Raw genomic sequence first — 14,421 nt, forward strand, 5'->3', positions numbered from 1 at the left:
TCACATTTTTATTACCAGACAGGTCTTTAAATTCTGTAAAGCTGCTTTGTGACAACATCCGTTGTAAAAAGCGCTATACAAATAAATTTGATTTGATTTAAAGCTTTACCCAAGAGGACTAATGTTAACATTACCTCAGCTAACATTGCTAGTCTAGTCACACCCAAACTTATTTCAACTCATATCCTTTAACTCCAAAAAAGGTAAAGTAACAAAGAAATTAGTTCATTATGTTACGCTGAAAGTTTTATTTCATTAAATGCAAGTGTAAAATGAACTTGATGTAACTTGATATTTATTCATGCTTTCTGTGATATGTTGGGATGCTAGTCAAATTACAATAACAATATTTAATTGCGATTTTTCTGATCAATGTTGCAAGTCTAGGCCTGTTATTTTGGACAAGAATACCAGAACATCCATGTCTCTGGCTTGAGACTTGAACGCTGAACATGCCAGACTGCCAGTTAGTTGTGGTTGTGATGTCACAGCATTCAGTTGTTTGGTTGCTGCTGATTGGTCTAACTCATCTACAGGCGGTTTACAAGCTCTGATATTAGGTTAATGTTCCCCAATTAATGCAACATTGTTAGTTAAAATGGCAGCACTTGTGATCTGAAAATTGCACTCTTAAAATTCAGATTAATCTTTCAGTCCTATAGTATGGTAGTTCTGAGAAACCAAGCCATCACGGTTCTGTCAAAGCCTGTGGACATAGTCTCACCTGCTGCATCCAGAAAGAAAACTCCCATCTCATGACTCCAAAGTCAAACAATTTACTGTAATTATGTGATCTGATAAAATAACATGGAAATAACAAACTTCTCCCTCACTCCACCCCAGAGTTACTACCCACACAGCTGTATGGAAATGGAAGCTAGTGTTTATCCGAAGTGCCACGGACTGTCTGTAGTTGAGAAAGGTTACCGGTGCTTTTGTTGTTGGGTTCATGTGCAGCTCTCCTGGTGGTGCTGGGGGGCTGGTTGGGTGGGCTGATGGTGGTGTGGGCCACAGGGGCAGCGATGCTGCTATTTGTTGTGTTACTCACATGGCTCAACTGGGAATGGAATAAATACAGGAAATGAGAGATAAATTAGGTAAAATTAGATAAAACACAAATATATTTTCATGAGTCCTGCACATACAGTTTTCCATTCAAGTAAGTGGTCCAGAATGGTTAACTACCCATACACCTGAATGCACTACTCAGTATCTACTCAGACAGATGAGCATGCATGTCTGCATGGACTCACACACTAAGAGATGCACACAAACACACATCCCAGAAAGTTTCACATAGTATTGGAGTATGACGTGTAACTGTGCATGGCCTAAGGTTTACATGCAAGTGAATGGTGCAGAGTGGTTATGATTCTCACTCGAGATGCCAACGAATTAATACTTAATATCCTTATATTGGGCTGACATAAGCAGGAAATGCTGGATATCAAAGAAAAAATAAAAATAAAAAAAAACAAATAAATCTGATCCGACTCTGTCAATAACCTGAAATAGTTTCACTAGATAAACAGCAGGTTTTTCAACGTAAGGCTTTATATAAGCAGTGCACACGCACTAATGGACTCCACACAGAAATAAACTACTCACAGAAATAATTGGAAGACATGTCTATTGTGTAGAACTGAAAAATCTATTTTAAATATTAATCAAACCAAGAATCTACTCTCTCCAGAGCCTGGATCAGATATTTGTCTTCAGCTTTTAAAGAAAAGAATGTTGGGTCTTGGCTATTATTCGAGGTTTCAGTATCATTATTGAGGAAAAAAGTAAATAAAGTGTTGTTGTGCCATCTCTAACACTGTTTACTCACACAAATGAGCATGCAGGAACATACACACATACAAACACACATACACACACACGTCCCACAGGTTTTCAGGTTATTGGGGTGAGTGGTGTTCATCTGTACACGCTCAATCATGCAGTGTTTTATGCAGATGTCCAGCAGTGGTCAGTGCAGATGCCTGGCTGGTGTTATGGGTTAGAGTTTGGAGAGTGTGGAGCTGGGGGCATGCAGAGCTTCAGGGCAGAGGAAGAGCAGGGAAAGCCCAACGAGGAGCCCCCTTACACACCTGGCTTCCCTGTGAGGTGCGTCTGGAGGAGATCCAGGAGGCAGCCTTCAGCCGGCCCAGCTCCAGCTGCACCATCCCCCTGGCACACTGCAGCAGGGCACAGCGCACAGGGTGTGACTGACGCACTTACACACGTGTATACACACACACACTTACAGATAGGGATGCAGAACGATATCGGAATCATATCGGTATCGGCAGATATTTGCATAGAAAATTAAGGTCATTGCACAGATGTTCCGATTTCACTGACATTTTACATCGATATTTGATGTTATATTTACCATACTCTACACGCTGGGTGACAGTTCTCTCCAACGCTAATGCTTGTGGATTTAGTCCCAATTCCTACATTTTGTTAATGTTTATGTAGCAACATCAGCAGATATTAACATGAATATCGTGTTAACAGCTAATTCTCACTTTCACGTCATTTAATCAAATAAAGTGCTGCATCAAAAGTGAGAATTAGCTGTTAACATAATATTCATGTTAATATGATATATTATGTGTATATTATGATTAGGGCTGCAACAACGAATCGATAAAATCGATAATAATCGATTATTAAAAGTGTTGGCAACGAATTTGATTATCGATTCGTTGTGTCGCACGGTTTATGTTTCACTCGCCTTGTCATATTAGCTTACGTCACCTGCGGCGCTTCGTCAACGCAAAAAAAAAAAGAGCGAGTTGAACATAGCGAGGCGGAGCCGGAGCGGAGGCGGATTCTTTAAAATAAGTTTAACATTAAGTTAACATTTAACATATCTTTAACATATAAATAAATTCTACAAAGGAAACATGACCGACGCAGAGAAAAGGGAGATGGATGTGCAGCAGCATGGCAGTTGCAGTAGCACCTCCACCGATACTCCAGGTGCTGAATCAGGACCTCGTGCCACCCTATTGGATTCTCTCCTTGGTTCTGATGGTGAAGACGAGGACAGAGCAAACGAAGGGGACGATGTTCAAAACCAAGTGAGAAATGAAGTCCTCACATACTTTGGAGAAAGAAACATTGCCAAGGAACAAAATGCACTGCAGTGGTGGAAAGCTAACAGAGATAGATATCCTATATTGGCTAGGCTAGCCAAGTCCTATTTATGCATTCCTGGTACTTCAACACCGTCTGAGCGTCTGTTCTCTGCAGCAGGTAATATAGTTTCTAAAAAGAGAGCCAGCCTTAGCCAGGAGCATGTTGACATGCTAACATTTTTGCATTGCAATGCAAAGTTCCTAAAGAAAGGGAGTGAGTGAGTTTGTATCAGTGAGTTAGTTTGTATTTAGTGTTTGCATCAGAGTTGCACTTATTTTTCTTTGTTTAATTTATTTTATTATAATTTATTAATAAATGTTATTTGATTTAATCTATTATTTAATTATTGTAAGCATTTATTTGTTCTGTTATTCAATGTTCTATTTCTGAATAAAGACATGGAAATGACCACCACCCTCCGATTCATCGATTAATCGAAAAACTAATCGCCCGATTCATCGATTATTGAAATAATCGTTACTTGCAGCCCTAATTATGATATAAGATGTGTTTAAGAAAATAAAATGCCAGTTTGCCCATTAAAGACCAAATAATGGTATTTATGTTTCAACTTTGATAAAAAATATTCTGAAATGTGCTAATGTGTTTCATGTGTTCATTTAGCCCACAGCGGTGTGAGCTTTCCAGAGTAAAAGCCAATAAAAGTCCAAATAAATCATCCAGTGGCCAATTTGGCTGTAAAGAATTCACAAAAAATGTATGACTTGCACATCCTGAATCTATTCACATGCACCACATTGCATACAGAGATGGAGCATTTGCAGAAAATGGTTATGAACCACTTTGAGAGCTAAACCTGGTGCTCGGTGGTAGTGATAACATTTTCCAAGAAGATCACAGCATTTGATGATATTTAAGTTTACATTTAAGAAGTTAAAGAACCCAAACTTCACGTGTTCTGCAGCAAAAAAAGAGAGTGCTACAAACCTGACAAAGCTTGTTCTGACTGTCCAGTTTGGTGTAATTTTACATGGAGAACAAAGAGATTTATTAACACTGACTGACAAGAAACTACATTTCCAAAAGGGAAATATTATTTATTTACATTTTTTGTATTTTTGAAAACACCCAACACATGATGTACAGCCCTGAGCAAAACTCAGAGACCACCCTTCATTTATGAAACAATGTAGTTTCCAAAAAAATGGAATGGGAAAGAAAAAAAAAAGATAATTGTAGAGAAAATGGGACCCCAAAACCCATGAAAGTCCTGCTAGACGGCCAAAACTGTCCTCATCAGATAAACAGCACTTAAAGCTTTCATCATTAATCAAATCAAGCTCCACTCTTGCACAGGTGTTTCTGTCCATCCTTCCATTGTGTGAAGACAACTCAGCGCTATGGGTCTGACAGGATGTGTAGCTGTTCAGGAAGAACCTCACCGAGAACAACAAAAAAGACAAAAAAAACATCTGCAAATCAATCAAAGAAGCTGCTGGAAGCTGATCACTCCAGACCTCAATAAACGCCTTTGGGATTACTTGGCATGTGAGAAGTAGAACATGCAACCTACTTCTAAGACTCAATTTAGGTGTGAAAAAAATCACTAAACACTGAAATTTTTAATATTACATTTAATTGTTGAAGCTTCTTTTCAGTAAAAATGAACAACTTGTATTCAATGGCCATTTTGACTGGAAATTAAATAAATGAAGGAGGAAACTGTGGAATAACAGGGATGCCCAGCAGTAGATAAACCCTTGAACTTCTCAGCTCCGAGCCTGCAGATCCTCAGCATTTTATAGTTTAGTGTTGCCCTTGCTTATTCACACCTGATCAGAAATGACATCATGACCTCCCAGTCTGTATTCACACTCTCTTTCTCTTATACAGAAAGCCCACATATCTCTCACACCCTCTACCACACACTCAGCTCCATCCTGAGCGCTGTATCGCCTGCACATTCACAAACAGTGCAAGGCTGCAGTGTGAGACTCAGCCAAGGGTATTCATTTGAGCCGTGCTCCACTGCAGCCACAGTCAGATGACTTAACACAAACAAAGCAGCTGAATCCAGAGCTAAACAACACACAACTATTTCACCAAGCACAATAAGAACTCAGTCTCTCCTCACATCAGAACAGGAAAAAGCTAAAAAGCAATCATAATTATATAAAAAGTACGTACAATTATATAAAAAAGATTTCAGCAATCATTTGTTTTAAATGTAACATTAATAAGGCATGTAACACACAATTCTGTTCATGAAATAAATTCAGTAGTTCAGTCTCTAAATGCCACATCGGTGATGCAAAAGCCCTCCATAAATACATCAATGGGGACACTTAGTGGCTGCTTTGGGCAACTGCAGCTTTGACTAAATCTCCTGTAATCCTGTTTGGGCCATACTGTGTCATTGTTGTTGTTGTCATCGTTGTTGTAAGTAGGGTTTAAGGTTTTAGGCTGAGCTTACCTTGAGGACGGCAGCAACGGTCTCCTGAGAGGCCTGTCTCATGTCCTCTCCGTCCACTGAGAGGATCTGGTCTCCTTGCATGAGTCTCCCGTCCACATCAGCTGCACCACCCTTAACTACATCTGAGATGAAGACACCTGTGCCATTTCTGGAGGGGGGCAGGGGAGAGAGAGAGAGAGAGAGAGAGAGAGAGAGAGAGAGAGAGAGAGAGAGAGAGAGAGAGAGAGAGAGAGAGAGAGAGAGAGAGAGAGAGAGAGAGAGAGCGAGAGAGAGCTATAGATATGAGTAAAATGACGTAGTACTTAATTACTTCATCCAGTGATGAATTCAACCCTCAGTAAATCCATGCAAATCAGAATTTTGTGTTTAACACATTTTAATACAGTCAATAAGGCAAAGTAACAACACAGAGCTTATTTTTCTTTTTCAGCTTCTGATGTAAGACACGATGACGAAATGACCTCCCATAGGCTTCTACAGGGCAGCAAGATAGCAAAGTTCCACTTAGAAACAGTAATATACTGGTGATGCTGCCAAACATTATTCTCACTATAGTCATTTTTATGCAATTCATGGCACAGCGTGATAAGGAACTGAACCTGTGTAACATTTGAATTGTTTTGTCATAATCATTATACTGGTATGTGCTGAAAATGCAACATACAAACCATGTAAACAACACTAATGCTATCCCCTTTAGCTGAGTGGCTGAATCAGGGATGTTTCAGTTCAGTTAAATGAAAATGAAAACAAAGCAGACCCTCGATCACCTCCTCGATGTCTAGTCTGTTACCTCTGAACAATTCCACCTTGTTTTCAAATCAGTGGACATGAGGGAACAGCTAGTGTTTTGGAGTTTGGAGCCTTTTAGTTTTAGGATACCAAAGCAACTGCCTTGCTTCTGTTTCCTCTTGTACACTCTTAAAGTTCTTTAGTAAAGAAAATGCTTCTATATAAAACCAGGATCACTCAAAGAACTGTTCGCATTACTAAAGTGTTCCTTGCATTTCACAATTGATGGAGAATGTGTTTTATATGGTTCTATATATGCAAAGGGTTCTTTGAGTGTTCATGGTTCCATATTGAACCATTTTCTTTACTAAAAACCTTTAAAGAACCATTTTTAAAGTGTGTACCAACTAAAAAGTTAGCAAACTCAGATCATCAAAATCAGATGATGCCATGGTTTGGGCACAAGCCATAGACACACAAGATAAATGACAAGTTGAAGTTGGCTTCTTATTCAAATTCCCTGTTCCACCTTAAATGGGTCAGAAATTATATTTAGGGCTTATACAGGTGCTAGAATATAACTGTGGCTGCATTTAAGGTGGAACAGAAAATCTGAACAAAAATCTATTGAATAATAAGTTCTCTCTAGCATCATAAAAATAAAGACATCAAACAATATTTAGGACTGTTTTTGCCTGACCTGGAGGGCTACTGTAATAGTGGACAGCAATACGGACACAGGTTCATCTTTATAATGTCCAGTTTAGTTTTTACTATTTTGCACAATAAAAAATATTTCAGATTTACTGTGGTTACTAAAGACATTTCTTGAAAAAAAAAGTTAAGAGAAGCAGCCCTATCCACAGCTGGGGAGCAGTCATGTCCTGTCAGCGCAGGGAATCAAACCAGGGAATCGGTCACAAGGCTGGTTCCCTAACCTCCACCCAGACTGAGTAGCAGCAGTAACGAACATGCATGGCCTGCAACAGGAGATGTACCACCATGCGGAGTCTGGCACTAAAATTAGATTTGCACAATGTGGAAACCCACCTCTTGCCCACAATGCTGAGGCCCAGGCCACGGCCGCTCTTCTTCTGGAGGTCCACAGTGAACACATCTAGGTTTTCTTCATCACGGTACTGCGCCTCATCCCGCAGAACCGTCAGACGCACTTTAGCTGGAGTCTGCCTCAAAGCCGCAATGGCATCTTCATGGGCCACGCTGCGCAGGTCCACGCCATTCACCTGCAGGGGGCAGCAGGGGGATGTAACTAAAGGCTGATTCATAGAGAGGCACAAACAAAAAATCCTTCTGTTGCTGTCTCTGGATGAAAGTCTTAGCTCTAATTAGCTCTGACCACACAGTCTAATTAGGTGAAATATGCTCCGTCCATACTGCTATATTTGATACCATGTTTTTGGTCCACTATACCTGCCACACAAAAACAACAGATCACTCAAGATCGTGTAACATTACTGTTGTGGTGATCTGATGTGAATGCTCTGTTCCAGAGAAACTGACAAAGTCAGGGCTGTTTACAGTCGCTGTGATATGAACCAGATATTCGAAGCCTCTCACTAGGGCTGCAACAACGAATCGATAAAATCGATAATAATCGATTATTAAAAGTGTTGGCAACGAATTTGATTATCGATTCGTTGTGTCGCACGGTTTATGTTTCACTCGCCTTGTCATATTAGCTTACGTCACCTGCGGCGCTTCGTCAACGCAAAAAAAAAAAGAGCGAGTTGAACATAGCGAGGCGGAGCCGGAGCGGAGGCGGATTCTTTAAAATAAGTTTAACATTAAGTTAACATTTAACATATCTTTAACATATAAATAAATTCTACAAAGGAAACATGACCGACGCAGAGAAAAGGGAGATGGATGTGCAGCAGCATGGCAGTTGCAGTAGCACCTCCACCGATACTCCAGGTGCTGAATCAGGACCTCGTGCCACCCTATTGGATTCTCTCCTTGGTTCTGATGGTGAAGACGAGGACAGAGCAAACGAAGGGGACGATGTTCAAAACCAAGTGAGAAATGAAGTCCTCACATACTTTGGAGAAAGAAACATTGCCAAGGAACAAAATGCACTGCAGTGGTGGAAAGCTAACAGAGATAGATATCCTATATTGGCTAGGCTAGCCAAGTCCTATTTATGCATTCCTGGTACTTCAACACCGTCTGAGCGTCTGTTCTCTGCAGCAGGTAATATAGTTTCTAAAAAGAGAGCCAGCCTTAGCCAGGAGCATGTTGACATGCTAACATTTTTGCATTGCAATGCAAAGTTCCTAAAGAAAGGGAGTGAGTGAGTTTGTATCAGTGAGTTAGTTTGTATTTAGTGTTTGCATCAGAGTTGCACTTATTTTTCTTTGTTTAATTTATTTTATTATAATTTATTAATAAATGTTATTTGATTTAATCTATTATTTAATTATTGTAAGCATTTATTTGTTCTGTTATTCAATGTTCTATTTCTGAATAAAGACATGGAAATGACCACCACACTCCGATTCATCGATTAATCGAAAAACTAATCGCCCGATTCATCGATTATTGAAATAATCGTTACTTGCAGCCCTACCTCTCACAGAAAGTTATTATACATAATGGTTGTGAATTTGCTGCTCGACTCCTGAGACACTGTTTTACAATAATTCTGAGAGACAATTTGGGCCTAAAACAATATATTAAAACTCAAAAGACACGTGTCTGTTCACTGGTGATTTTGCATAGTAAAACAAAGCTATACTATATTAATCACTTTGAAGAACTCAAAATGTCAAGTATTTTCTTCTAATTGCTGAAACTCTCATTTAGACTCCCCAGTTATAACTGCTTTTTGATTAGCAGGTTAATAGCACATTTGAAAAGAATAACCAGACTCATTAAAATTTTTCCTGAATTTTGCATTGGAGGCCAGTGGCACCCAACTTGCTGGCCACACTGAAGCTTGCAGTATTACTTTTGTCCAGCAGATGGAGGTATTAGCTCAGCTCGAGGTAATGGCTTTTAAATGAGGAGCAATAGGGCACGCGTTACTGTTCTCTCCTTAGGGGAGGTGGGGAGCACAGCTTTTAGAGAGAGATGTTGAGTCACTGCTTCTGATCTCTGTCTCTTGGTTTCCTTTTCTGTCTCTCTCACCTCAAGGATCTGATCTCCTGCCCACAGTCGCCCATCCCGTGCTGCAGCACCCTCCTCATACACCTCATGGATCACTATGGCATCCTACAGCAAGAGAGAGAGGGAGAGAGAAAGAGAGAGAGAGGGAGGAGGGAGAGAGAGAAAGAGAGGAAGGAAGGGAGGGGGAGAGAGAGAGAGAGAGAGAGAGAGAATATGACCGAAATGATGCAAGATATCGTCAATGTCAAAGTCAATATGAAATAGAAAGACAAACTGAGATAAAGCCACAAAGAAATTGACAGAAATCCTGAAATTGCCTCTTGGCAAAAGCAAAAGGTCTTGTAATGAAACAGATACACAGTTATCTTTCCCAGATGAAACACCCTGTAAGCCCAAGGGCTTTTTTCTGTCAGATCAGAGCAGGCCCTCTGAGAGCACAGCTGGCCCACTGAGCTGGAATGAGGTGAATACTGATTGCAGCTAAGTGACTGTGAGAAGGGTGAGACAGGAGAGAAAGGTCCAGTGGGATGACTATGAAGAGAGGCAGGCTCCATGGGGGGCTGCAGAGAGACAATCCTCACATGCGCTCAAGCCTCTGTGTGAAAGCTATACAGAAACGAACCCCTTAAACCTTTAACGTGGAGGGAAAGTGGTTCGTTCTGCCTTTTCATTTATTCTTATTAATCAACATGCACCACTTTACAATAAGACTACCCTTATAGAAGCCTTATGAATGGTTTACAATAAGTTTATTAACAGTAAAAATCATACTGCAGATGTAGCACATAAACAAAAAGGGCAACAGTGACTTGTTCCTTGCCAGAATGTAAGCCTTCATCTTTCCTGTTAAAGCTCAGATGTAGCTGGTTACTTATCATACTTTGTCGTCTACAGCAGTCAGTTCCATCACATTCATAATCATCAGATATAACAGCTTATACCTGCTTAGTAATGACATTAAGGTGTTTGAACTAATTCATAACCATTAATGAACTCATTTTAAACTGTTCATCAAACTTTTATAAGGGTAGTCTCATTGTAAAGTGGTACCGAGAAACATGATCTCCTCGAACGCAGAATACTTCAGACTTCAGTCACCTTCTACTGTAGGTACAGCAGGTAGTAAAGCACTACAGCACTTTTTCTTACACTGTAGAATCTGGTGTTTACACCACTAGAGGGCCTGTGTGTAAGAGTTTAACATTAAAGGGGAATTCCACCAATCTTTCTAAATTTCTGCACTATGATAGCCATTCAGAGTGGATTGATGTGGCTTGATTGATGCTCCATTCTAAAGAAACTTGCTGAGACAGAGTTGTTTTCAGGTGGTAGTGATGAAAAGAACAGATGTCTAAAGAGTTGAATGCCTCTGAAAGCTATGGCAGTTATGAATACCTTGTCTGATGCCTGAGACACTGTTTTTTGATAGTCTTCTGATAAGGTTTTGGCCTAAAACATCCTTTTTAAAATCCTGTTATGGTGGAGAGGTACAGTAACATACAAATGTTTGAACAACCTTGGTCAAATGATGTGCTTTGTTGATTTGTGAAAATGTAAACATGCCATTTTCTGCACATTTAAGTGGAAAATTTTTATCTATTAGTTCAACATATTGGAAAAAATAACAAAATATAACGTGTGCCATAACGTGTGTATAAGCCACATGTCCTATTTTATTTTTTCCCCAATATGGTCAACAAATAAACAGTAATTGTGTATTAGAATGTACAGAATTGTGTTGTATGTAGAGGATGTGCTAACTCTTTCACTTAGAAAACCAACAAAACAATCTGATGACCTAAACCTCTGCATTCGACTCTGTTTGCAGGGCACTGAAGAGCAAAATAGGCCCTGGAAAAAAAAAAAAAAAAAAAAAAAAAAAAATATATATATATATATATATATATATATATATATATGTATGTATATGTATATAATATTTTTTTATGATTTTCCACTATTTCACCATAATCAGCATTACATATAAAAACTCAGAAGACATGTAGGTTAAAGGTTGGCAGCAGTGTTCAGTACCAGCTGAGTGTCTTTGCCTCCAACTATACTGAGGCCCAGTCCGGAGCGGCCCTTCGAGATCTCTATGACCGTCTCTTGCCCTGGAAGTATGGGACATGTCGCAGGGTCTGCAAAAAAACGTAAAAAAAAAAAAGACAGAAAGAAAAGCAGAATTATAAAAAGATAAGAGAGCAAGAAAAGAAGAAGGGGGACAGATAGAAATGACAAAAGATGAACCAATTCTTTCATATATTGGAATACTTTGTCTTTTTGTGAGTGGCGTAGCTACCCCTGTTTAAAAGGTTTCAGAAATCAATAGGACCCAAGTGCAAATGGTGCACTTTTCCATTTCAGCCCTGCATAAAGTTGCAATGTAAACATCCAAAAATAACAGACTCCAAGCAAGATGTGCTTTATGCATTAGTGACAGGAATAGACAGATATACAGCACCAGTCGCTCAAAAACACTGCATAAACAACTAAAAATGCAGAGAACAATTTAAACAGTCTCTCAGTCCAACCCAAAAACTGTTACTAGCATTCAAAAGGCCAATACATTTTCTTTAAGGTCGTTATTTGGGAAGCATGCCAACAAAGCAGGGCTCAAAAAGAACAGATCTACAGTAGAAACTGATAAACACATAATTAATGCTGTCAAATTTCATTGTTTAATGCAATTAACACATTTTCCTAGTTGAACGTTCAAACTATCTCTAGTCGTGCAGGCTGAAGCGCGGCTGCAGTTGCAATGACAGAATCTGCAATTGTACCCACGGTGTGAAATGCAGGGGGTCCTGGGGGTCTAGGACCTTCTAATTAACCTTACGCACACCCTGAGTGTCTCAAAAAAGAATTCTTTGGGGTCCCTGAAAATAAACATCACGTTATGGTGTCCATTAGGGAAAAATAACACTCAAATACAGATTTATGGAATGATCATTGTTTAGCTGATTCAACCACAAATGGGAAACTCTGTGTTTGGCATCCTTAACTAACTAAAGATGCAGCAGTAATCCGCCTCCGGATGGTACTGTAGCATAAGCATAGGGCTCAGCTGGGCCTTCACTGCCTAGTGACTATGCTCACAATATCTCTGAAAAACTTCACAATATGCCGTAGCATACTTGTAGATCTGAAAACTTGCCCAATTTCTCAAGAGTTTGGTGGAAAGAGTGAATCGTTGCTCATTTTTCAAATGGAAGATGGAAGAGGAGATGTGCAAGATCCCAATTAAAACTAGAAAAGAGCATTTCTAAAGGAAGAATCGCTGAACCAAACATTTTGTTGCCATTAAAGCTAGTGGAGTAGTGACCCCCCGTACCGAACACCTGGGGGTATTTTGCACACTGATTGTAGCCCTCTCATTCAAATACACATGACTTCTAAATGTTTTTTTTTTTTTTTAAGTGATTCCTTTACAAGAAGAGGTATGGACAGAAGACCTATAGATAAACCAATGAGCAGCTAGCCAACAATTCTGTACATAGGACAGATTTGAGATATATACTCATTGGTTGGAACATGCAGCCACTGTTGCTCTCACTGGACGTCAGTAATGAAACCTGGAAACGGTGTTCACTCTGTGAAAAGCTCAGGGTTTTCATGTTCAGGTTCATGTGAATCTTGTAATCACACTTTATAGACAATGTTATTATTCTAATATCATTGAATTATCAAATGTAATAAATACATTTTGATGAAGCTTATTTTGCCCGATTATAGTGTGCAAAAGTCAGAGACAATTCAATGCTATATGTCTAAAAGGATGCGTTGCTGTTCCTGAGAAAAGGAAACAGACAAAAAAGAGGAACGTTTGCAAAACTTCTGGTGTTCTCAGAACAATTGATACCAAATAAGACAAATGCAACTAACCACTTACTGCTGACAGGCCCAAAGTTTATGACACACTTCTATAACCCAAGAAAAGCTCCATTAGTTTGCATTGAAGTCCCTGTAATTACTGAATAATAAGCCTGGGATGTTAAGGGGTAAATAGCAATTAACCACACACAATAAAGCAATTCATCTTGATTAGTTACATTTAATTGTTCTAAATAATATGGAGAATGACTTCCTTTAACGCTGTGTGTCCTGTCTGTGTTTTGATTAATGGCGGTCCTCTGCCGGTCAGTACCTTTGCTGCAGTACTCAAAGTCTGGGCTGGTGCTGGACGGAGGAACTGAAGCTACGGGTGTCAGCACGTCTGCAGAGCCTGCTGGAAGCTTGCTGGAGTTTCTCAGGGTTTTTGGGAGGCTAGGGGTCTACACACATACACATACAAACACACACAGTTTTGATTTACTTTTCACTCTGCTAAAATTATTTGACCCCAATAGCTCATCTGAACGTCCTATCCCCCATATCCCATTTAAACATTCATAACCTCTGCACTTTGAACAGCAGAGAGGTTCCCTCAGTGCTTACTTACTCCTGCTTTTCATTTCTCGCACTCTCTCACACAAATGCACACACCTTCTCCAAAGGAGGCCTGGAGAGTCTCTCACTCACAGTCTCCACCCCTCTCTCTGAAGACTTCAGCTTCTAAAAAGAAGCATAATCAAGAGGTCCTCAAACTCAGGAAAAACTGCGAATGCAACATGATGCACAGAATGTATCAAGATGTTTAGCATTTCTAAGGTTTGTAAATAAGTCAAACTAAATATACCAGGAAAACCAGCAACGGCACATGTAACATCATCGTTTTCTAACTCAAAATGTGCAAAAATAAACTATTTAATCACTTAAATTTCACAAAACCTTCACTTCTACTACTTAGGAATAACAGACAGTTTACATTGTTTTCCATGTAATTACTGAGTACAAAGCCTTAGGCCATGATTAAAGTCACAGAGGTTAAGACATTAAGAAGGAAATAAAGCAGTTGCTAAAAATATATTGATAAAACACGAAGATGGCAAAGTAGACTTTACTCCAAATCAGCCACTTTTTACGTAGCAGGTTATGCAGTTACTATACACTTTTGG

At 39.5% G+C, this 14,421-nt stretch overlaps 1 protein-coding gene across 3 annotated transcripts in view; it reads right to left on the bottom strand.

The window, feature by feature from the left end:
* patj (PATJ crumbs cell polarity complex component) overlaps positions 1-14,421 on the bottom strand; it is a 207,540-nt gene that overhangs the window by 15,487 nt on the left and 177,632 nt on the right. For 2 of the 3 annotated variants that reach the window (XM_037545464.1, XM_037545465.1), the window contains exons 34-41: positions 13,910-13,978; positions 13,572-13,698; positions 11,459-11,565; positions 9,446-9,529; positions 7,349-7,542; positions 5,567-5,714; positions 2,094-2,180; positions 928-1,057 (exon numbers count right to left, since the gene is read on the bottom strand). In XM_037545464.1, coding sequence (XP_037401361.1) covers positions 928-1,057; positions 2,094-2,180; positions 5,567-5,714; positions 7,349-7,542; positions 9,446-9,529; positions 11,459-11,565; positions 13,572-13,698; positions 13,910-13,978 — 946 coding nt within the window. The remainder of the gene's footprint in view (positions 1-927; positions 1,058-2,093; positions 2,181-5,566; positions 5,715-7,348; positions 7,543-9,445; positions 9,530-11,458; positions 11,566-13,571; positions 13,699-13,909; positions 13,979-14,421) is intronic. The other variant, XM_037545466.1, reaches the window with a different exon arrangement.

This window comes from Pygocentrus nattereri, chromosome 15, assembly GCF_015220715.1.
Source record: "Pygocentrus nattereri isolate fPygNat1 chromosome 15, fPygNat1.pri, whole genome shotgun sequence".
Lineage (NCBI taxonomy): Eukaryota > Metazoa > Chordata > Actinopteri > Characiformes > Serrasalmidae > Pygocentrus > Pygocentrus nattereri.